The sequence below is a fragment of the Diabrotica virgifera genome, chromosome 7 (genome assembly GCF_917563875.1).
Source record: "Diabrotica virgifera virgifera chromosome 7, PGI_DIABVI_V3a".
In the NCBI taxonomy this organism is placed as follows: domain Eukaryota; kingdom Metazoa; phylum Arthropoda; class Insecta; order Coleoptera; family Chrysomelidae; genus Diabrotica; species Diabrotica virgifera.
The window spans coordinates 72,364,563-72,390,299 of record NC_065449.1 but is presented as its reverse complement, the minus strand read 5'-3'; the positions used below and the strand labels follow the sequence as shown (position 1 = coordinate 72,390,299).

Here is a 25,737-nt window from a genome sequence, read left to right as displayed (position 1 = left end):
GATTTGTTACCCTTTTATTAAATTCTGTCATTTGACGTCTTCCACGTGTCGGACGTATTAAATTGCCCAGCATATTTCTCAGGCCGACATTTTTTATATATTTTATAAAGTTTGCTATTGAATAAACTAAAAAACAACCTGCTAGATTTCACAATCATAAACTTGTCAGGATAACACTTTCCATGATTAAAATCTTCTTCTTCTTCTTTCTTCTTCTTCTTATAATAGGCTTCTTGGCCTGTTCTTACCGATTTTGGGCTGTATTTGTAGCTGTGATGTTGACTGCCAGCTATCTCGCCACTTTTCAAAGGGCCTTCGTATTGGTCTCTTGCCTGTTGGGTTCCAAACCCCTGGCTATACGGGCTATTCTCTCGCTGTCCATTCTCCTCACATGCTGATTCCACTCTCGTCGTCTTTGTCTCCCCACCGTACTATATCTTTTATGTTACAGAGATCTCTTATTCTGTCGTTCGGTATTCTGTCTCTCAGTGCTTTCCCAGTTGTTGACCTCAGCGTTCTTATTTCTGATGTTCTTAGTATCCTCTTGGTTTCTGCTATGTCACATCTTGTTTCTATCGCGTACGTCATGATCGGTCTTACACATGATTTGTATATGCGTACTTTCCCTTCCAGCCTCATATCTGTTTTCCTCCAGATGACATCCCTCAGACATCCTGACACGTAATTGGCTTTATTTGATTGCTTTCGGACGCTCTCTTTAACATCTCCATAACTACATATTTCGATTCCCAGATATTGGAATCTCGAGACTTGTTCAATTAGTTCGTTGTTAATTACTAATTTGCATCATATGGGTTCCCTTGACACTACTAGGGATTTTGTCTTGGCTGTTGATATTTTCATGTTGTAGTTCTTCGCCACTGTATTGAAAGTCTGTGCCATTCGCTGTAGGTTATCCTCGTTATCGGAGATTAAGATTGCGTCGTCAGCATAACAGAGGATTTTTATTTGTTTTTCCGCCATCTTATATCCTTTTCCAGTACCTTTAATGTTTTGTATGATTTTGTCCATGACTAAATTAAAAAGCAATGGGCTCGAGTTATCCCCTTGTCTCATTCCCGAGTTGATTTCTACTTCCGATGTTAGTTCAATATCGACTTTTATTCTGGTTTTGTTCTTCGTATTAATGTCTTTAATTATCCTTATCATCTTGTTGGGCTGATTTTTCTCTTTTAGCAATCTTAGCACATCTTCCTATCTTACACAATCGAAGACCTTAGTCAGATCTATAAAGCACACAAATGCAGGTTTATTATATTCCAGTGCTTTCTCAGTAATTTGTCTGGCTATGAATATGGCGTCTATTGTGGACCTATTTTTCCGAAAACCTTGTTGTTCCTCACTAATTGTGTATTCTTCATTTATTTTATTGGTAAGTATTTTGTTAAGAGTTTAAGAGTTGTGCTCAGCAAGGTGATGGTACGGTAGTTGCTAGGGTCTTTGCTGTTTCCTCTCTTGTTTATAGGTATTGTTATACTCGTCCTCCACTGGTCTGGTACACGCTGGCTACATATTATTTCGTGAAAGAGGATCTCTGTGTTTTCGATTAAGGTTTCTCTTCCGTATTTCAGGAGTTCATTTGGTATCCCATCGAGTCCTGGTGCTTTTCTGTTTTTTAATTTACGTATGTTATTCCTTATTTCTTCTTTTGTGATTTCTAGTTCTGTGTCTATGTTGGATTCGTCTTTATTTCCTGTTTCTTCCTCTTCTTCAGGTACTATAGTATCTTCCTTATAAAGTTCTTCTATATAAGCGGTCCATTGTTCTGCTTCTATTTTATTTCAACTTCTGTATTCGTCAATGGGTTTTTTCTTATTTTTTAGTATTTTCCAAACTTTTCTTTGCGACCCATACAAATCGTGTTCCATTTCTTTGGCAAAGCGTGTCCAATATTCCCTTTTTATATTTCTTATCTTTGAATTGATGTAATTTCTTGTGTCTCTGTATTGTTGGTAATTGTTTGGTGTTTTGTTAGTACAGTATTGTAGGTATGCTTTCCTCTTCTCATACGCTAGATCCCTTATTTCAGTATTGAACCAGGGCTTTGATATTTTTGTTGCATTCAGGTAAATTTTTCTGACCTCTATGCTTTCCTTTGCGGCTTGTAATATATTATATTCTATATTTGCCCATGTCTCATTTACTCCTTCACCTGTTGTTACTGGGTTTATCTCAAATCTTTGTTCTAAACGTCTTTTGTACAGCCATTTTGTGTTTTGGTTCTCTAGAAAATCAATGTTTAGTTTTTCGAAGTACTTGGGTGGTTATTTCTTGTTTTGTGGTATTTTGAGCAAAAATTTTCCAAGCACCATTTTATTCTCCATTTCGGTTCAATGTATCTTCGTTAAATCCTTGTTTGATATTATCTATGCTGTCGTTTCCTATTCTTGCATTGAAATCTCCAAGAATAATTATTTTTTCGTTCTTCTGTATCGTGTCGATTACATCCTGTAGTTTATTATAGAAGTCTTCGGTCTCCCCCTCGGGTTTACTTATATCTGGTGCGTAGACTGATATGATGTGGAGTTTAGTGTTTTCCATATTCAAAGTCGTCATCAGGATTCTATGGTTGATATGTTCGATGTTTTCTATGCTCTTTTCAAATTTCTAATGGATTATAAGGCCCACTCCGGAGCTAGCATAGTTGCCCTTGTTTTTTCCGCTGTATATGAGTAGGAAATCTTGGTATTTTGAAGTTCCCTTTCCTTTCCTTCTGGTTTCGGAGAGCGCGCATAAATCTATTTTGTGGGTGTTCATTTCTATTAGTGTCTCTTGGTCTCTCTTTGTCCATGACTTAATGTTCCAGCATGCTATTCTTAATTTTTTATCCTTTTTCGTACTCCTATTATTTGCTAGAGTCATAATTAAAATCACGTTCCACAATTAAACCTTTCCCTGTTCCAGTTTTCCCATACATCAAAGTTTGTCCAACTAGACACCGTTAAGCAATTAACACATTTTCAGCTTGCTATTAATCAACTTTTTTTTGGTAACCGAGATCCAGGCCTAAAAAATAATTTTAAAATATTATTTAATTATAATAATAAAAACTATTTTTCAACATTTTCTCTGCGATGAAGGAGCATTAATGCAATACTTTTTAATAATTATAAATTAAATGAAACAATTCTAAATACTATCTTAAGATCAAACAAAGTGCCAAAATAATAGATTTCGCGGGAAACGTAAAAAAGTCAATAGACCCGAAGTTAGCCGCAGTTTTAGTGACGTAAATCTAAAGGAGTATAATATAACTGTGTGTTATGAGTTATGACAATAACATTTTTGTTTTTAGTGTTTTCTTTACAATTTCATCACATTTTCTTATTTTTTAAAGCTTCCTTGGACTTCTACAAATAATGTTTTAAAATCGACAATCAGCTTAAAGTCTAAAGTTTCTCATTTATGCACGTGGGTGAAAAATTTTCCCATTTTTTTCTGTAAATTCAATATTTTTTTCACTTAACCGATTTTTTACCGGTTATTACTTTAAAAAGAAAAACCGGTTATCACCGGGACAAAAAACAACCGGACAAACCGATTATTGCAAAAGAAAAAAACCGGTTTTAGGTTATAACCGGTAGGTTTTTCCCATCCCTACCATAGCCATTCCACCCGATATATAAATATGTTGATCAACATACGTTTGCACAATGCAAGATTGAATTGCAAAAGGTTATACCTGGAATATAGAGGTACATAGCCCTGTATTTCAAAAGTTACTTTAGGCTTATATCTGGGTACCATAATATGGTTGGAAGTGATCATCCATATATTTTTAAGATGTAACTGTATCAGGATCTAATCAGTACGTTACCCAAGTATTTTTAAAATCCACAATATTCTTTTCTCACCATCCCCTGATAATATTTTCCAGAGAAGGAAAGTCTTGTAGACACGTCATAGCTGTGCTCTGTTATTTTAGTACAAACAAGATAAACACCTTATGTAAATTGACGGTAGACGTTTTACTCAACCTTGACTATATCAAGTACAGCATGTTTATTTTACCTAATCTTTCTCTATGAGTACATCTAGTTATCATTAAGGTAGCTATTGCTCTCTTCATAAAAGGTGGAGATGCCCCTGGAGATAGGTGTACATCTCAATGGCCTTCGATTGTGGAGGTTGGCTTTAGGAAGACGAGGTCTTACAGTATCATTGCCTATAGTCACCTTGTGTACCCGATGCAAGCCTATAACCAATTCAAGTGCTGTAGTTGTTGGTTGTCTTCTAGCGGTTAACGCTAAAAATTGGTCTTGAGCTGCAGTTGAAGCTCCTTCACATCCTGGATGACGTTTGGCTGGATTTACAGTATTATAAAAACGTCGCCACAATTGACTTGTAACAATTTGTGAGACTACAATTCACTCATTTACATTAGTTTTCCGCATGTCACACTGAAGAAGGCCCATATCCCTATTTACCTCATGAATAGTTAAATGATGTTGTTAAATAAATAAATCTATTTTCCATGAAATAAGTAAACAAGAACTTTATAAAATGACCAAAATCGAAACTAGCAGAATATTTACTGCAGTATGAAACCTATAGTTTCTTCCTCTCCTCTAAAAAGCTTTGTTAAATATTAATTATCTATCACTTTTACCGCTATGTTTTACTCACAAAAATCAACAGGACACACAACTGTATAAATTCAATTGAAATTAAATGATCACGTGAATTTATTTTTATTAATTTTATTATGTTATAAGAAATCCCTAGACTTTTCCGATGTGTGTAGATTGTATATATTATAATTCATTATATTTCATAAAAAATTTGCATTCACGATTATAATAATATGTGCAGATATTTACAAGATTTTTAGGGTTTTCTATTTACCAATTATTTTTGATACAGACAAATTTTATTATTTATTTGATTTATTTTCGTAAAAACCTACTGGATTTACCCATTATCATTCTTAGAATTATCTCTGAAAGATGAATTGACTATTATGATTGTTTTGCATCCTTCTTTCTGGTGACTATCTAAATAATCTATTTAAGAGGAAACAGTAGCGATCAACAGGTAGCAAAAACGCGTTCCAAGATTGCGGCTGTAATTTTGAATATTTTTTGAGATATTTTTTATTTCATTAGTAGTTCCAAAATGACACAAAATCTAGGCATCGGATAAAAAAGTTTATTTGAAGAAAGTGTATTTTTTGTTCTTCTTAATGGCGGTACAGGCTCGTTTTTTTTAATATTGTATTTAATTACAGAGTAATTTCCACATCTTAATATATTTTTCAAATTGGGCTCTGTACCGCCATTCTTTTTTATATTACGAATACGTGTGCCAAATATCTCCAAAAAAGCCACAATCTTGGAACGCGTTTTCGCTACGTGTTGATCGCTACTGTTTCTCCTTAAGCCGATTATTCGAATTATAGTAATCAACAAAATCACAAATACATCTAGAGAACAACGAAATGAATATTAATATAAAATTTAGAATAGGTAACGAAATGAAGGCCTTAAGAAGGATTGCTGGAAAAGAGGCCTGTATTTTTGAGTTGCTCTGTATCTCCTTTTTGTTGCCATTACGTAGGTCTCAAATCTGTAGGACACTACGGGTCCAACTAATGTTCCATAAATATTATTTTGGTATTTTTGTCTACTAATATCGATGTCATTAAGAACTTATTAACGTAGTATATGCGATTATAATTGGCAATACTTTCGCTACTTATGGAATTTTTTGATTTATTTCTCTGCGCAAATATTATGTTGAGGTATCCACACCTTCTATGGTATACTCGTAGTTGTCTATTGCAATTTTATCTTTATTGTCAGATGTAGGTACCTTTGACTGTCACGTACCTACTTGTTTTTTGTCTCACTAAATTTAAGCCCCCATTTTTTTGCTTCTGGATCAATTTCCCGGATCTTTCTTTACTCGTTGCTTGCTCCTGCTAATATGACTCTATCATCTGCATAATTTGTATTATTGCATAATTTGTATCGATTTGGTAATTATCTGACGGTAACATTGGTTTTTCTGATGAACACCTCAAACTAGGCTGAACAGCATGATTTATAGCCCGATTTCTTGTTCCACTCCCACGTTGATGTCAAATTGGGGAAATTTTTTGTGTGTTAGGATTTGACCACAGTCAAAATAACCCTACAGAAGAATTGGATTTTCTATACAGTAACATACAAGCAGATAAAATAAAATTGAATTATCAGCATTTGTAAGGAAAAGATCATACAGAATTTGGTCCCACCAGTAGACCTTAGCAATTTAAACATTGTAAGGGAACGTTTTTTTCTCTCATTCATTGATAATATGCAGTAGTAGTACAGTTGTTTCTGTAGATAATGCGTTAATAACTAAGAATTCTTGTTTAATGCACTTGGAACTTTGGGCAGCAGATGACACGATATGTTAATAATTAACTATTGTTTGACTTTTCGACTTTCACTTGGAAAATCTTCCTCAGAAAATAAAAAAATACGTTTGAAAATTCTGTGAAAATCTGATAACCTGATCTTTTTAGGTTATGTGTATTTTCCATACAAAAAAAAGTTTTGTCTCGATCTTAAGGACCCTACAGGTTATTCGCATAAGCTATGCACTAGATATAAATATTGGTTGACTGCGAAGTGGTCCTCAACAACGAACGAGATGGCTATTCCGTTCAGTTTGTGAGTATTTTTGGATAGCAGTTACTTGTATAATCGCCTATATTATTTAATAATTTAATAGGATTATTTTTTCACTATCTATGTATTCAGTGATTTCCTATAATAATTTGTATACTTTGCAATAAAAACTAATAATCAAGACAAGAGAAAAAGTGATAAAGTGATTTTAATAGAATACTGTTACTACGAAAATCGTTGTTTACATGCACTGCATATCTTAATAAAATTTAATATAGCAATATGTGATTGAAAAAAATTGAATTGATGTTACTGCCACCAGAAGTATCAAATTCTCACTGTGTTTGTGTATTACATGACATGTTAGTTGTTTTCTGTAAACAAAACAAGGACATGTCTTTATTGTATGTAGATGTGAGTGTTAAAAAAACAAATATAAAATAAAAATTAAAAATTAAACTTTGACAACTCAAAGTACGTAGATACATTATTTGCAATGAACACACACGTGGAAAAATCACCAGAAGAAACATTTTGCAAAAATTTATATTTGCTTTAGTCGAAGAGCTTAATTTAAATTCCAGTTTTTTTACGATATTTATGCAAAATCAGCAAATGTTTGTGCAAAGATGGTACATACTTGAGGAGTTACTTCTTCCTTTCCGAAAAATACATCACTTAATTTTCCAGTTAAAAGATACTGCAGATACACAAAGTTTGGAGTCTTCAAATTCACGAAATGTTAATTCCTGTTTTGTTGTCTATTGAACTGGATGCCTAATTTAGGCATCCTATTCCCAGAATAGACAACAAAAGAGGAATTAAAATTTCGTGCATTTGAAGACTCCAAACTTTGTCTATCTGCAGTATTTTCTAACTGGAAAATTAAGTGATGTATTTTTCGGTATGGAAGAAGTAACTCCTCAAGTATGTACCATTTGTGCATAAACATTAGCTGATTTTGCATACACGTTGTAAAAAAATTACATGCGGAAATTATTTGGAATTTCATTAAGTGTAAATAGAAAGGCTTAATAAATATTATACCTTTTGGTTGATTAACTTGTTATGCTTATACCGAGTGTCCACTTATATTTTCCCCCATTTTAACTGCCTATAACTTCTAAACGGCTTAAGATAGAAATATGCAGTTTTCGATGAAATGTTTTACTTTAATAAAAGTTTTGTCTGAATGGATTGAATTTTTATATCGCTTTCAAATACGAAAAGAAAAATGGCGGATTTTTGAAAAAAACGTTGTTGACTTTTTTTTAATGGAACACCCAGTATATTTTTTTGTAAATTGAAAGAAAGGTCATTCACCTATCCAGCGATATAAAGTTTTTCAAAATTGGTGGTCAAATCACTGAGTAATTAATTTTTAAAATGAGCGGTGCAACGTGGATTTCACATACCTAAATAACATAACTAGGCAAAATGATGTGATTTTCACATTGCATCTTTCATTTTAAAAATTATTTGCTCAGTCACTTGACAACCGATTTTAAAAATTTAATATCTCTGGATAGGTAAATGACCGTTTTTTCAAGCTACAAAAAAATATATTGAGTGTTTCAATAAAAAAAGTCAACAACGTTTTTTTTTTTTTCCAAAAATACCCCATTTTTAATTTAAAAGCGACATGAAAAATGGTCATTTACCTAAAAACTTGAAAAAACGGTCATTTCCCTATCCAACGATATAAATGTTTTTAAAATCGGTGGTCAAATGACTCAGCAATTAATTTTTAAAATGAGAGATGCAATGTGGAAATCACATAACATAATATCAATTATTTGCTTAGTTATGTTATTTAGGTATGTGATATCAACGTTGCACCTCTCATTTTAAAAATTAATTTCGCAGTGATTTGACAACCAATTTTGAAAAACTTTATATCGTTGGATAGGCGAATGACCTTTCATTCAAATTGCCAAAAAAATATACTTGGTGTTCCATTAAAAAAAAGTCAACAACGTTTTTTTCAAAAATCCGCCATTTTTCTTTTCGTATTTGAAAGCGATATAAAAAATTCAGTCTATTCAGTCAAAACTTTTACTAAAACAAAATATTTCAGCGAAAACCGCATATTTCTATCTTGAGCCGTTTAGAAGTTATAGGCAGTTAAAATTGGGGAAAATATAAGCGGACACCCGGTATTAATATTATTACTACTAATACAATATAAAACCAAACTTACGCGCTTCTGTCACGAGGCAGTTCAAAAAACAGTACAAAAATGCACAAAACACAATTGTATTAAAATTCATCATCACTGATTGGTGTTAGTTAGTAAACTAAAATATTCTTATTATTTTAACTGATTATACCTATAAACTCCTCCAATATAATATAATATGCACACTAATGTTATTGATATTAATTTAACTGGTCCTACCAGTTTATTTTAATAAAATGTGTTAAATATCCGTGTATCTTATTTCTTGAAAAATATTGACCTACGTTATTCTTAGAAGAGCCAATTATTTGAATAAACGACTTACTTTGAATTATTTTAAAAATGATGTCCACTTAAAAACAAGCTGATTGTTGATTGTGATGATGATGATTGTGATGAATAAGGAATTACTTTTCGGGATTGTGTTTTATAATAGGAAGTAATTATTGAGAATTTTAATACCGTACTTAAAAAACAATAATTAACATATAATCTGATAATCTACTTTCCACTAACCTGCGTGTCTTTTTTCACGAAGAAAATATTTTGATTGAGAAAACATAAAAGCATTACTACGTGAATGAACGTAAAAATCAACTATTTAGTCTCAGATAAATAAGATTTTTCTCGTGACACATCCCCCCAGGCCGAGACCAAATTTTTTTGGGTAGAACGGACATCTATAATAATAACTATACAGTGCTAGTCAAAAGTCCGTACCCCCCTCGTATCTTTTGACCGGTTATACTTATAATAGTGAAATTTGGAGGAAGGAAATGAACGGACGTAGGCTTCTTAACTAGTCATGACAGGTGACGTAAAAGTGACAGATGACTTTACAGCGCCACTGTGACAGATAATTTTAAATGGTACCCTATGGTAAGCGACACCTCGTTTGATAGGTATTGAAAATACCTATTCAGCTATACTAATTTTGTTTGAGTTTAAGCTCATTTGGATGAATAAATGAAATAATATAAACTTGTAGTTTCGCATTTAATTAATAAAAATTCAAACCTCCGCCTATGGTTACTTGTCAAAAAGGTTGACGTTGACGTAAAAACTACCAGAGAGCTGAAAAATGTCAACTTTTTTGACAAAATAACCATGGGCGGACATTTCAATTTTTAAGAATTAAATGCGAAACTACAAAGTTATATTTATTTCATTTATTCACCAAAATCAAAATCAACTTAAACCCAAAAAAATTAGTATGACTGAAGAGATATTTTCAATAACTTTCAAATGAGGTGTCACTTGCCATAAGGTCCCATTTAAAATTATCTGTCACAGTGGCGCTGTAAAGTCATCTGTCACTATTACGTCACCTGTCATGACTAGTTAAGAAGCGTACGTCCGTTTATTTCCTCACTCCAAATTTCACTATTATATGTATAACCGATCAAAAGATACGAGGGGGGGTACGGACTTTTGACTAGCATTGTATATGTTTCCTGTAGCCGATTTTGATGATATACATAGTTATAAACAAATGAAAATCAAAAAACGGTAAATTTTCGTTTATTTCGTCTATTACTAAAAAGGAAGCATTCTAAACAAATTTGAAAATAAGAAACTCATAAATCATCTAAAAAACTTCAATATGGCGTTCTCTGAATAATATGTCTATCCTTATGTGTTGCTTAGAAAATTGCAAAATCAATCATAAATTTTAAGATTATAAATAAATGTTCATAACTAATGTAAAAATTAAGATTACATAAGAAACTTCTTATTGCACGGAATGCTGAGGCTTCTTGTGCTTAAATTATTTCTTAAATTTCAAAGCAGTTGGTCAAATAGTTTAAAAGTTATTTAATTTGCTTATCCCAAATTCATTTTTTTGCAACACTATAAGTCAGAAAATTATGAGGTTACAATAATACTTCGTACAGTTTATGAAAGAAGAACATTTATACTATTAACTTAATTAAAGAAAATGACAAAAACAAGTAATTGGACTTCGTAAGTCCTAGGTTTTCACCCAAAGTAATCGAAAGTATAACTGGAAGACGATATTTGAATTTTACGTGTAACTTTGCGTGGATTGATATACGAATTTACTAATTTTGAGTCATTTTTGCTAAACTTTGACATTTGTCACCTAATTTGTAATTCTACCCGGTATAATGGCGGAGGAGTTATATTGTCGGTCGTACAGACCGACAGAAAGATTGCCTAGGTCAAATATCTCACCTTTAGTACCATCCTTGGATTATCAGCTTTCATTTGGCACCTCATTTATCATTCTAGCTGGTATAATGATGGAGAAGTTATATTCGCGGTCGGACGGACCGACGGAGAGACCGCTTAGGTCAAATATCTCACCTTTAGTACCATCTTTGGATTATCAGCTTTCATTTGACACCTCATGTGTCATTCTACATGGTATAATGACGGAGGGGTTATATTCCCGGTCGTACGGACCGACGGAAAAACATCCTGGGTCAAATATCTCACCTTTAGTACCATCCTTGGATCATAAGCTTTCATTTGACACCTCATTTATCATTCAAGCTGGTATAATGATGGAGGAGTTATATTCGCGGTCGTACGGACCGACGGAAAGACAGCCTAGGTCAAATATCTCACCTTTAGTACCATCCTTGGATTATAAGCTTTCATTTGACACCTCATTTGTCATTCTACCTGGTATAATGATGGAGGAGTTATATTCGCGGTCGGCCAGACCGACGGACAGACCGCCAAGGTCAAATAGCTCACCTTTAGTACCATCCTTGGATTAGCAGCTTTCATTTGACACCTCATTTGTCATTCTACCTGGTATAATGACGGATGAGTTATATTCCCGGTCGTACGGACTGACGGAAAGACAGCCTGGGTCAAATATCTCACCTTTAGTACCATCCTTGGATTATCAGCTTTCATTTGACACCTCATTTATCATTCAAGCTGGTATAATGATGGAGAAGTTATATTCGCGGTCGTACGGACCGACGGAAAGACAGCCTAGGTCAAATATTTCACCTTTAGTACCATCCTTGGATTATAAGCTTTTATTTGACACCTCATTTATCATTCAAGCTGGTATAATAATGGAGGAGTTATATTCGCGGTCGGAGGGACCGACGCACAGACCGCCTAAGTCAAATATGTCACCTTTAGTACCATCCTTGGATTATAAGCTTTCATTTGACACCTCATTTGTCATTCTACCTGGTATAATGATGGAGGAGTTATATTCGCGGTCGGACAGACCGACGGTCACACCGCCAAGGTCAAATATCTCACCTTTAGTACCATCCTTGGATTATCAGCTTTCAGTTGACACCTCATTTGTCATTCTAGCTGGTATATTGACGGAGGAGTTGTGATTACAGACAGACGGACGGACAGACGGACGTGAATAATACAAAGTTTTCACATTTTTTCAAAATTGGGTGAAAACAAAAGTGATTTTAAACAGTGTAAAATTATTTTGCAAAAACATGTCGATTTTTTGCTTACTTATAAACAATTAGAATAACTTTTTAACCGTTACCCGTAGAAAAATTATTCTGAACTTTTATACACATTTAAAAAAAAACACTTGTCCTAGGATAATTCAAGACGAAGTTAGCGCCCCCTCCCCTTTTTAATTCACATGTTCTTGCAAAATAATTTTGCAATATTTAGAATTATTTTTTGTCATTTTTTTTTTATTAAATAATTAGTGTAAATCTTCTTCTTTCATAAACTATCCAAACTATTACTGGAGCTTCATCATTTTCAAATTAAATCACTTTTAAACTATTTGACTGATTACTTTGAAACTTAGGGTATGATTTAAGTGCCAGATATCTCAGCATTCCGTGTAATAAGAAAGTTTTAAGTTAATTTTTACACAAGTTATGAATATTGATATAAACTCAAAATTTATGATATATTTTGCAATTTTCTAAGCAACGAATAAGGATAGGCATATTCAGCGAATGCCATATTGATTTTTTTATACAAGTTATGAGTTTCTTACTCTCAAATTTGTTTAAAATGCTTAACTTTTTGGTAATAGACGAAAAAAGCGAAAATTTACCGTTTTTTTGATCTTCATTTGTTTATAACTATGTATATCATCAAAACCGGCTGCAGGAACCATATAGGATATTATTATAGATGTCCGTACTACTCAACAAATTTGGTTTCGGCCTGGAGGGGGTTGTGTCGCCAACAGGATATTTTTTCCTTATTTCTCTGAACTAATTAAGATTTCTCCGATTTCGGTGAACCTCCATCGACTTTCTTGAAAATTGGTGAGTGGTTAGAGAATAATAGGTGGTTAAAAATGGTTATTCAATCGCATTTATAATACAGGTAAAATACCCCAGGACTGGCTAGAGTCAATATTCATCACACTACCGAAAAAGCCAAACCCACAACACTACAATGAGTTCCGTCTGATAAGCCTTATGAGTCATGCAGTAAAGGTCCTATTAAAAGTCGTACATAATAGTATCTATAGAAAGTGCGAAACAATCATCGGAAACGATCAGTTTGAATTTAGAGCCGGCATGGGAACGGGAGAAGTCCTCTTCCATTTACTAGATCTCGCCCAAAAATGCTACGATCAACAGAAAGATACATGTATGCTTTATAGACTTCGAAAAAGCATTTGATAGAGTAAGACACGACCTACTATTAGAACGTTGACAAGAAGTCGATTTAGATGTAAAAGACATCAAATTACTAAAAAACTTCTACTGGAACCAAAACGCCAGAATTAGGATCGAAGGTTCCACATCCGCAGATGTAGAAATTAGGAGGGGAGTTAGACAGGTATTCTGTCACCTATGCTGTTTAATCTTTACTCCGAGTTTCTATTTAAAAAATTACTGGAGGATTCCAACGATGGAGTCAAGGTAAATGGCGTAAATATCAACAGCATCAGACACGCCGATGATACGGTGTTGATTTCGGATTCCGACTTGGGTCTACAACTACTCATCGACAAGACCAACTCGACCTGTGAGCCATTTGGTAAGAAAATAAACATTAAAAAAACAAAAGTAATGTCAATCCGTAAAAACCAAAACGTACCTGAACCTTGCATAATAAATGGACACATTTTAGAACAGACCATTCGATTTAAGTACTTGAGATGTTGGATCGATAGCAGCCTAAACCCTGATCGATAAATAAAATCGATAATAGAACAGGCCAGAAAATCTTTCGAAAAAATCAAAAAACTAATTTGTAATTCTCGAATAAAACTCGAAATTCTACTACGTTTATCCAAATGCTACGTCTAGTTCGACTCTTCTCTAGGCAGTTGAGACACAGACCCATAAAACATCAATTATTGTAAATAAATTGGAGGCCTTTGAAATGTGGATCTACTGGAGAATCCTCAAAATTTTATGCACATCGCATACCTCAAACGAAGAAGTACTGCATAAAATAGGCAAGGAAACAGAAATTTTCAACATAGTTAAAGTTAGAAAAACATCATAATATACCTAGGCCACATATTGTGAAATAAAAAAGTACAAATATGCTCAACTTATAGTGAAAGAAAAGATCGAGGGAATGAGTGGACTAGGAAGGAAAATACTATCGTGACTCAGAAACATCTGGCAATGGACAGGGTTAAATTTTGAACAGCTAATAAGAACAGCTGAAGACAGAGAAGAGTTTTCAATTGTAGTAGCCAACCTCCATTGAGGAGACGGCACTTTAAGAAGAAGAAGGTTAGAGAATATCTCAAGAAACAGAAGTGACATGATTACAACTTCTGCTTTTAGCCCGGGGGCGGATGCCGCACCTTCTCTGTGGTGAAAATGATTTTATTAAAATAACCCCATAACTCAATAGAGGCAAAAATTCTAAGCAAAATTTGTTATATAAAGTTTTAAAATAACTCAGAACTGTTTGAGTTATTACTAGGGATGGGAAAAACCTACCGGTTTAAACCTAAAACCGGTTTTTTTACTTCGCAATAACCGGTTTTACCGGTTGTTTTTTGTCCCGGTTATAACCGGTTTTTTCAAAGTAAAAACCGGTTATTAGGATTTTACGGTGATTAGGATTAGGTTAGGTATTATTTCGGATCCCAATCATAATTATTATTCTCAAGTAATTATTCCAAACAAAACCATAATTCAAATTTTATTTTGTTTTATAAAATACAGAAGCAAACTGAAAGTGTAATCTCACATCACCCAGAAGCAATTATTAAGTTTTATTATAATATTTCCTTGAAAAGGTATTTGTAATCATAATATTTACGTAAGAAGTGTCTGGTTGAATTAGATGCAAACATCATCTATTTTCCACACTTAACTCTTGACATTGAAAGTGGATGAATAACTTTTTCTGATTACCAAAAATAATGCTCTGACTATGAATATCGAATTACTGATTACGAATACGAATCTCAAAGAATTTCGCTACGTTTTCAAAACGATACACTCATACAGGAAGTATTAAATGAGTTTAAATGTACCTATTCTACAAATATACAAACGTGTTAAAAGTAATATATACATGTTCTCTCGATAGTACTAATTTTGATCATATTGATGTCGAGTCGAATGGAGTATCGCAAACTAAAGTGTATTGTAAATGTAACTTTGTAACCCATTGAATTAAAAAAAAAAACCGAAAACAGGTTTTTCCAAAAACCGGTTTTTTGGCCGGTTATAACCGCCAGGTTAAACCGTAAGCAAAAAAACCGGTATAACCGAAAACCGGTGTTTTGTCAAAAACCGCCATCCCTAGTTATTACAGATCAAAATTTTTAATTTTTCGTGAAAAAATACATGTTTTAAAGCAGTTTTTCAAAAGTAGGTAACTCAAAAACTATAAGTTTTTGCAAAAAAGTTTTTACCAAAATTGAAGCTCATAGAAAATCAAAAAAAATCTTACTTGAAGAACGTTTTAACCCAGGATCGGTCGCGATGTTAGAAAAAATCTAACATTTTATTCTTTTCCGTAGAAACATCATGAAAAATTTCGCAACATAGCTTTCCACTCGTAAGTACATCGAGGAAGAGTGTGATAATGCGCATGTTCAATGGTACCGAACAGCATAATAGCCCAGTAAGAGAACGGGAAATTCGGAGATACCGTGTAATTTTCAGGGGCAACTCCGAATTGCATGAAAATTTGGATTTAGGTTCTACTTTCCCTCCACTTCAAAGTTGAAATTGTGCCGTTGGTTGCTTTTACTTGGGGGGTGACAGTCACCCCTTCTCGGGGGTGAAAAAACATACGTTCAAGATAAGACAGGAAATGGATAAATTGACTGATTTTAAGCAACTTGTGTTCTTTAGAGTTTTTTACGTAAGTCAATACTTTTTGAGTTATTTGCCATTGAAAATGTTTACATTTACTTATTTTAAACACGCGTTTTTCACCCCCCGAGAAGGGGTAAATGTCACCCCCACGTAAAAGCAACCAGCGGCACAAATTCAACTTTGAAGTGGAGGGTAAGTAGAACCTAAATCCAAATTTTCATGCAATTTGGAGTTGCCCCTGGAAATTACACTCTAAAACGGTCATTTATTGGGCTATAACTAAATATGATAGAATTGGTTTTTTTGCGACTGAAAATTTTTTAAGTATAATAAACGATCTCTATATTAACGATAATTAACGGTTGTAGACACTTTGTGCAAAAGTTAGCCCAACGTACTAGCGGAATTACATACCTTGGTTATGTTTTAGTATTTGTTCAATTCATTTGTATTTGTTATCTTTTATTTTAGCGTTTATTCCGTTTTCGTGTATTCCTCGTGTTAGAAATAGATATTTTTAGCATAACAAGCAAATAAAAATACATAATACTATTATAAAATAATATTTTGTTATTTTGTAATACGTATTGTTAGATATAATCTAAAGCGCGACTGATCGTGTGAAAGAAAATAGTGCAATTGTTCTTCGGTTAATATTAATTCAAAATGAATCTTCTTCTTTGTGTGCCATGCTTGTTTTTAAGCGTTGGCTATCGTCGTATTAACAAGCGGATGAAATGTTTCTCGGTCGATAGCTATATGAAACAATTCCTCGATTGTTCGACCTGTCCATTGTCTAATGTTAAGCAGCCAGGACAGTTGTTTTCTTCCATCCCAGCGTTTTCCTTCGATTTTTCCCTGAATGATCAACCGGAGTAAGCGATATTTAGGTCCTTTCTCATATTTATGACGTTGATCAATTCTCGCTCTTTGTGCATGATCTCCAGTGCACACGTTCGTTGGATATGTGTGCTGCCCACGAGATTCCGAGCATGCGACAGTAACACCACAACTCGAACGCTTTTAATTTGTTAATATTCTTCACTTTTGTTGTCCAAGTTTCACATTTATAAGATAAACCGGACCAGAAGTAGCACTTCAGTACTCTTAGACGTGTGTACTCATCACTTTCCACCCTGCAGTCAATCCAGCTATCCAGATATCTAAGTTTTCCACCGTTTCCAGGATTTTGTTATCTAATTTTAGTACTGCGTCTTCGATATTAATTTTTCCGAGCACCATCCATTTTGTTTTCTTTGCGTTGATTTTTTTTTCTTTGGAGTTGTATGACTACGGGCCCTTCAATGCTCATTCGCCGATTCACCAATTTTGATCATTTATTTTACAATATATTTTCCTATACCTATCTACCATTTTCTATCCTACTTATCCCACATAATTTTATACCCCACTGGTCAGTGGGAATACCACATCAGGCAAAAACGTAGGTTTACTTATATAATATATTATAATATGTAGATTTTAATTTCGGTCTTTACGTTAGTTAGTTTATATTTTGATTTTTATATTTTTAATATGTTCTATAAACAATTGCATTAATTCTGTATTAATTTGTGATAATATATATCGTTCATTTGGAAGAAGAGGGTTACATCTCATAAGGTTAAAGTTTTTTTATTGCATCAATACCTTCCAAATAATGACTTCTACTACGGAAAAAATAGTTACATGTGTAAGTACACTAGTCTCCGAGAGATGGCAGATGTAACTCTTTGTTTTTCCCCTAGCTTTCTCTACAGAACGTTATTCGCTTTAACGAAAACAGTTATATCTTGGAATATAATAGACAAAAATAAGTTAATTTAACTAAAAGGGTGATTTATTTTTGGGAGTTAGAGTTATAAGTAAAGATATAACCATTTTTCTTAAAAGTTATACTAAAAGTGAACAGTATGTTCTGATAGAAGGATACTTTCTTAGTTGTAACTTTTTTTTTTGGATAATTCGTCATAAAAAAGAAGCAATATAATGTGCGTAAAAAGTAGTTTTGTGAAATGTAACCTTATTATTGATAGTTATTGTGTTATTGGTAGGTATGTGAATTATTTTTTTGCATTGGGTAAATTATTATAAATTAAACTGTAGTATTATTTAAGGATTAATTTAATTTAACAACATATTCTTGTTGTCTTTAATAAAGAAACGCAATGTTTTCCTGAGTACTATTTAAGTTTTCACAAAAATTTGTAAAGGAAAACAATTTTAGGTACTATTATTGCTTTATGTTTCATTTTGTGTTGTATAAATAAGGGATACGAACTATTTTATTATTTTTTTTTATTGTTTTTTAATAAGGTTTTTCTACGACCGTGTTAAAAATGCAATTTTTAGCACTCCATACGAACGTTATAAATGCTGCTTTAAGGCACTGCAGTTCGTATTGACCATGTAGGCAATTTTGATGTAATGTTAAAAAATATAAAATTGGAATGTCAGTCAAGTTCAAGTAAAAGTTTTTGTAGATATTGTCCTGTAATTACGTTTGTAGAAAAAATATTGTATGATATGAGTGTTAAAAAGTACATTTTTAAGGCACTCATGTGAATTGCAGAACTCGCTTCGATCATTCTGCAAACTTTCACATGCGTGCCTTAAACGTGTACTTTTAACACTTATATCATAAATAACTATTATTAAATCGTAATTAATATAATCGCAGAATAATAAAGATAATAATTCTTTATTCAAGAAGGTTATATCTAAGTTTTTTTTTCTAAATCTGATATTATAAAAAGAAAATTCTTGTCAGAGCAATTAAAAGATCAGAAATCTATCATACTCAATCATTAAATCCTATAATATCAATAAACACTGCAAAAAATAAATGAAGTAAACTAATGTGAATTTTTAAACCTTCCTAATGAAAAAGTGAAAATTCTTAGTTATAACCCTCTTCTTCCAAATGAACGATATGTTAAATTTATTGGGTTGTATATTTTTACAACTGTATAATTTACTTATAAACATATTTCAATTTATTTGTATTAGAGGGCAATTTAAAATCATATGTTCAGCATCACCTATTTCTGCACATTGACAATATGGATTGACAATATGGATGAATTTTATGTAGATATGTTAGAATCAATCCATGGTTAAATCTTAAACGGCATATTTGTCTCTCTTTGCGTTGATTGTTAAGCCCTTTACAATGCATTCGTTGTTTACAGCGTTCAACAGGATTTGAAGGTTTTCCAGACTCTCTGCCATTATGGCGGTGTCATCTGCGTATCTGATGTTATTAATGATTTCACCTCCGATTTTAACACCTTCGTGACGATTATTTAACACTTTCTCAAAAATTTGTTCGGTATAGGCATTGAATAATATCGGTTACATAACACATCCCTGTCTGACACTACGCTTAATACAAACTTTAGCTGAAACTTCTTGGTCGAACTTAATACAAACAGTCTGATTGTAGAAAAGATTTTTGAGCAATCTAATGTCATATGTGACCGTCCAAGCATTGAAATAGTAATGTATGTGGTACTCTGTCAAAGGCTTTTTCGAAGTCTCTAGAGCATACGTAAATATTTTTCCTAAACTCAGTGCTATTTTTTAAGAGTATTCGCATGCAACAAAGAGCTTCCCGAGTACCTACCCATACCGTTTCGGAAACCAATCTGTTCGTCACCAGTTATCCCCTCACAAAGTTTGTATATGCGAGAATGCTGTATTTTCATAAAAAAACTGAGCGTGTGACTCATTAAACTGATAAGTCGATAGTCGCTACACTGTCTGTCATTCCTTTTCTTGGGAATAGTTACAAATATTGATTCTAACTAGTTGTCTGGTAATTTGCCGCTATTGGTAATTTGCCAGTATTTTGCCCGTCAGAATGAATAGGTAATTACATATTTTTGCAATAGGGCTTTTCATCGATTGTCATTTGTTTCGAGCTTCTGTCATATGTTGTATAAGCTGTGTATAATATTAATATACACGGATTATACGACATATGACAGAAACTCGAAACAAATGACTGTGAATGAAAAGCCCTATTGTATATACGAGTATGTTACCGGCCAAACCCGATTTCAGGACAAACAGTTGTTTTAACGCGTTAGTATAAACTAGTATAGCCTAGTCTAAGCCAATTTAACCGAGCCGAAAGTAATTTAGCAAACATATAAGGACTTTTACATGCAGGGAATTCCCAAATCACGTCCCAACAGGGATGAAAAAAAAATATACATCGATATATTGTATCATATGATACATAGAACGAAGATATTGATACATGCTATAAATCAGTATATTCTTGTATAATTAAATAATATAAAAAATAACAAATAGAAGAATGAGGTCTTCTCCAGAAATGAAAAAAAATCCTGAAGAAAGGATACACTTACGTATAAAATCGAGTACGAATTAATATTGTTTTCACCAATTTTGAAAAAATGTAAAAACGCTGAATTATCCACGTCCGCCTGTCCATCCGTCCGTCCATCTGTCTGTCCGTGTAATCAACTCCTCCCTTATTATACCACGTAGAATAACAAATGAGGTGTCAAATGAAAGCTTATAATCCAAGGATAGTATTAAAGGTAAGACATTTGACCTAGGCTGTCTGTCCGTCCGACCACGAATATAACTCAATAGTATTGTTTGTTTGTTACGAATAATTATAATTTAATAAAAATGATTATTTTTCCAAGAACAAAGTATTTTATTCAATTTATTATTTATATTAAGCCGTACTAGTTCGCTGAATTACTTTCTTCTTCTTGGCTTTTTCCCACTATGATTTTGCCGTTATCGTCTTCCATAGCACTCTATTCTCACAGTGGCCATTTTTGAGGTCTCTATCTATCATAGCATTTAGTATGTGAGTTTTCCATCTCACAGCAGCTCTTCCTCCCCGTCTTCCTCCCCGCGGGTCCCAGTCCAGTAATCTTTTCGGCCACTTGTGCTCCGGCATTCTTTGTATGTACATGCCCGTACCATTTCAGGGCTCTACTTTTACTACCACAACTTTTTTGTAATTGAGCATTCTACTTCTATTCTGTTTAATGTTTCCCCTCTTCTTATTCTATCCTACCTGGTAATTTGTGGACACCTTCTCATAAACTCCAATTCAACTGTTCGTATTTTATTTGGTATTATTGTTGGCACTGGCCATTCTTCCGCTCTGGTAGGGTACTATTCAGCACTAAGCCCTGAAAAATCTTTTTTTTGTTTTCTTTAGTTAGAGTGTTATTCCATGAAGTGCTTTTGTGGGTTGTTTTCCCCGTACTATTTTCATTTCTATATCTTTCATACAAGTGCCATCTCGGTTTATCACCATCATCATCGGTGACCGCTGACAAACCTGGAGGGCCATGGTCGCCCGTTGGGGTTTCTAGGCTCTGGGTTTATCATTTACCCTAAATACTTAAAAGTCTTACAACTTTTAATAGTGTCTTCTAAACTTACGTTTAAATCAGCAACCAATCCCTAATTAATTACTTTCGACTAGATTAAATTGGTTTAGATTAGGCTAATCTAGTTTATCCTAATATGAAAACATACTCTTCAGGATAAATTAGTTTGGCCTGAAGTGTTCGTCTTTATATCAGGATAAACTAGTCTGGCCTAGGTCAAACTAGTTTGGCCTGAAGTGTGTGTATTTATATCACGATATACTAGTTTGGCCTACGCGCGATAGGACAAACTAGTTTGGCTAGGACAAACTAGTTTGGCCTAGGCCAAACTAGTTTGTCCTGAAATCGGGTTTGGCCGGTAACATATACAGGGTGTAACGAAAATACAGGTCATAAATTAAATCACATATTCTGAGACCAAAAATAGTTCGAATGAACCTAATTTACCTTAGTACAAATATGCACATAAAAAAAGTTACAGCCCTTTGAAGTTACAAAATGAAAATCGATTTTTTCGAATATATCGAAAACTATTAGAAATTTTTTATTGAAAATGGACATGTGGCATTCTTATGGCAGGAAAATTTTAAAAAATAATTATAGTGAAATTGGTGCACCCCATAAAAATTTGATGGGGGTTTTGTTCCCTTAAACCCCCCAAACTTTTGTGTACGTTCCAATTAAATTATTATTGTGGTACCATTAGTTAAATTTAATATTTCTAAAACTTTTTTGCCTCTTAGTATTTTTTCGATAAGGCAGTTTTTATCGAGTAGCAGCTTCTTTTTTAATATGTTTACATAAAAATTTTATGGGGGTTTTGTTCTTTAAACCCCCCAAATGTTTGTGTATGTTCCAATTAGACTTTTACTGCGGTACCATTAGTTAAACACAGTGTTTTTAAAACTTTTTTGCCTCTTTGTATTTTTTCGAGAAGGCACTTTTTATCGAGATACCTATTACTTCTTTTTTAATATGGTTCAAAATATACCTAAAAATGTAAATCATAAATAAATTTTCATATTATTACCAAGTCTCCATAATCGTACTTAGCCATATACAAATATGTGGTGGATTTGAAAAATATTCAAAATATCTCGATAAAAACTGACTTTTCGAAAAAGTACTAAGAGGCAAAAAAGTTTTCAAAATATTGTGTTTAACTAATGGTACTACAATATTAATTAAATTGGAACGTACACAAAAGTTTGGGGGGGTTTAAAGGAACAAAACTCCCATAAAATTTTTATGGGGTGTCCAAATTTCACTATAATTTTTTCTTAAGATACTACTACCATAAGAATGCCACATGTCTATTTTCAATAAAAGATCTCTAATAGTTTTCGATATATTGGAAAAAATCGATTTTCATTTTGTAACTTCAAAGGGCTATAACTTTTTTTATGTGCATATTTGTACTAAGTTAAGTTAGGTTCAATCGAACTATTTTTGGTCCCGGAATATGTGATTAAATTAATGACCTGTATTTTTGTTACACCCTGTATATTGTTTTCGATATACTCTAATCAAGCGTAGTATTCAAGATTAAATGATGGGCAAACGATGCAATATAATTACTAAACACTTATCAAAGTACCTGCTTAGAAATACCTATCAAATGAGCTCCAGAAGGAATTGGTTGATAGCATTATAGTGGTGCCGGATTATGGAAGCGCCGGATTATCGAATTGCCGAATTACCGAATAGCCGTCTGAGCGTGATGACGTAATCGATGATTTTTTAAACTAGAATAGAGGTCGTGCGCTAGCTCATTTGACAGGATATTCTCTATTCAGTAATTAAACATTAACATAATTTATTTATCTAGAGTGGCCAAAATATTAAATTTTTGAATTATGTATGTAATTTGCTTAATAGAAAGTATATTCTACTGCTGATAGAAAACAGAAAAAAAATTATTTGGCTAATTTAAATTTGTTTTTGTCTTAAATGTAATGTTCAAACTGCAAAAGGTGCAAACTGCAATGTTCCACCTACCTCTTAGCAGGAGTTAAACCGAGTACGATAATCTTGGACGTTATGGATCATTTCTGTATGAAAGTTATGGAGTTGTATTGTGAATTCTCAATTATTGAATTATATTTTTTAAATATTGTAAATATTGAGATCGATCGATATAACCTTTGGATTCTACGTAACCCCGTAGAAAAAAATCAAGTGGCGTAAAATCTGGAGATCTTGGGGGAGGATCCAATATCTTTATTACAGGTAGTATGATTTATATACCTGTGAAGATATGCATATACATATTACTTACATACTGTAAAAAGTAGTACAAGTATTGATTTGACGTAGCAAATGGATTGACTTGTCCAAAATCATTAAAACACGGCTGTTGACCAAAACGTCATAAAATAAATACCAATTTTAGCATACTGGTTAATTTCCATTCTAAAATAGGTAATTATAAAATGAACAATAACTACCAATATACACTCCAGGCCAAAAAAATCTGGACATCTTAAAAATGAGCCATTTTTGATGACTCGAATCTCCTAAACCTGTTGTCCGATTTTAGTGATTTTTTTAGTATGTTATAGCCTTATACTTTAAGAATCTGCTGAATATGTAAATGTCATTATATGGCGGGTGTAACAATGATACTGTATATTTACCTCAAAGTTCGGAACACCCTGTGGAATATTCTAGCATTTAAAGAATATTGAAATTAAAACTCAATTGTAGCCCTATGCTTTCTTAACATTATGTTTTTTGACTCATTTATTTATGTTGGATATTAAAAAAGTTAGGTATTTTAACAATTAGCCATGTTCTTCATCAATACAGGGTGTTTCTAAAAAAGTGCGAAAAACTTTAAGGGTTAATTCTACATGACAAAATAATGACAGCTTGCTTTAACAACAAATGTACGCAAATGCTTCGTTTTCTAAATACCGGATGTTGAATTTTTTCTTACAAAGTGACGATTTATTTATTGCTCTAAAACCGGTTGCGGTACAGTGGGTGATCATATTATTAGAGCCACCTAGTAAAATTCAATGTTTTATAGGAAGGGTATATAATTGAGCTGTATCATATACTAGTACACTTTAGAAGACCAAAAATAAGCATTTTTTCAACATTTCTTTTTAGAATCTTTCAGATTATATCTCAGAAACCTCAGAGGCATCAAAAAAATAGGAGTTCCCATGGCGGACAGTTAATCTCAGGATTGGGATCTCTAAAACAATAAAATCGTACGGCATTTGAAAAAGGAAGGTTTCTTACGTGACAATTTACCGTCGTTATTGAAAAATTCTGCAAAAAAAAACATTTTACGGAAATTTGAAAAAATTTTGTGAAAAAATCGCCCGTTTTTATTCAGTTTTTCAGGGTTAAAAAATATGTATTTTTTATTTTTTGGTCAAATTGTGGTAAATTGTCACGTAAGGAACCTTCCTTTTTCAAATGTAGTAGGATTTTTGTTTCAGATATCCCAATCCTGAGATTAACTGTCCGCCATCATTTTTCGAGGCCTCGAATTTTGCGCCTTCTACAATATTAGCGTATGTGCATAAATGAAAAAAGATATATTTTTTGTACTCTCTAAGAGTTAGATATTAATATGTAAGAAGTTTTATGTTCATTTTTAATAAAGGTTCTGAGAAAAAAATTCTTGAAAAAAATAATTATTTTTGGTCTTCTAAAGTGTACTAGTATTTTAATGGATTTGTTTCCATTTGGCTGTCTTGTTACACTTTATGAAAGTGCAATAAATAGTCTGACAATAGTGGCAACACGCATGTGCGGCAATGCGTGACTCAGATGCCATTGTTTGTCACTGCTGCCCAGCCTAGCTTGCAACTCGTGTGCATATTATATTGTATAATTGGTGTTTAGAGTTATAATAAACTTTGCGAGTTTCCATTGCTCTCTAGTGATATTCTGACAGGCCTATACTATTTTTTGTGAATTTAGTAAACATTGCGCGTTGTTACCCTAGTGGTACCAGAACATCATGAGAAATCCACAGACATCTCACCAAGGAAAATAGCAGAAATAAAAACTATAATAAACAATACTAATCACTCCAACAGAAACATAGCATCCATTTCTAAAGTTTCAAAGGCAACGTGGACCGTATAAAGAAAAAACTTACATACCATTATTAAACAAAAGTAAAATTTTCTGAGGCGGCTCTAATAATATGATCACCTACTGTATGCAAATTAAATTTGGTAGGTTTTAAGAAGTAGTTATTTTACATTTTTTGACATACCTACAACTAAAAATTTTATATTGACCATTGGCATACATACAGGGTATATGACCGGGTTATTTGA

General features: G+C 33.0%; 1 protein-coding gene across 5 annotated transcripts in view; it reads right to left on the bottom strand.

Moving 5' to 3' along the window:
• Nucleotides 1-25,737, bottom strand: part of LOC114327665 (phenoloxidase-activating factor 1) — a 114,681-nt gene that overhangs the window by 82,416 nt on the left and 6,528 nt on the right. Inside the window, exon 1 of one of the 5 annotated variants that reach the window (XM_050655940.1) lies at nt 8,836-8,973. The exons of 2 other annotated variants lie outside the window; for them this stretch is intronic. In XM_050655940.1, coding sequence (XP_050511897.1) covers nt 8,836-8,908 — 73 coding nt within the window. In that variant the 5' untranslated portion in view covers nt 8,909-8,973. Of the gene's footprint in view, nt 1-8,835; nt 8,974-25,737 lie in introns of those variants that run through there. 2 more of the 5 variants (XM_050655939.1, XM_050655941.1) reach the window with 2 other exon arrangements.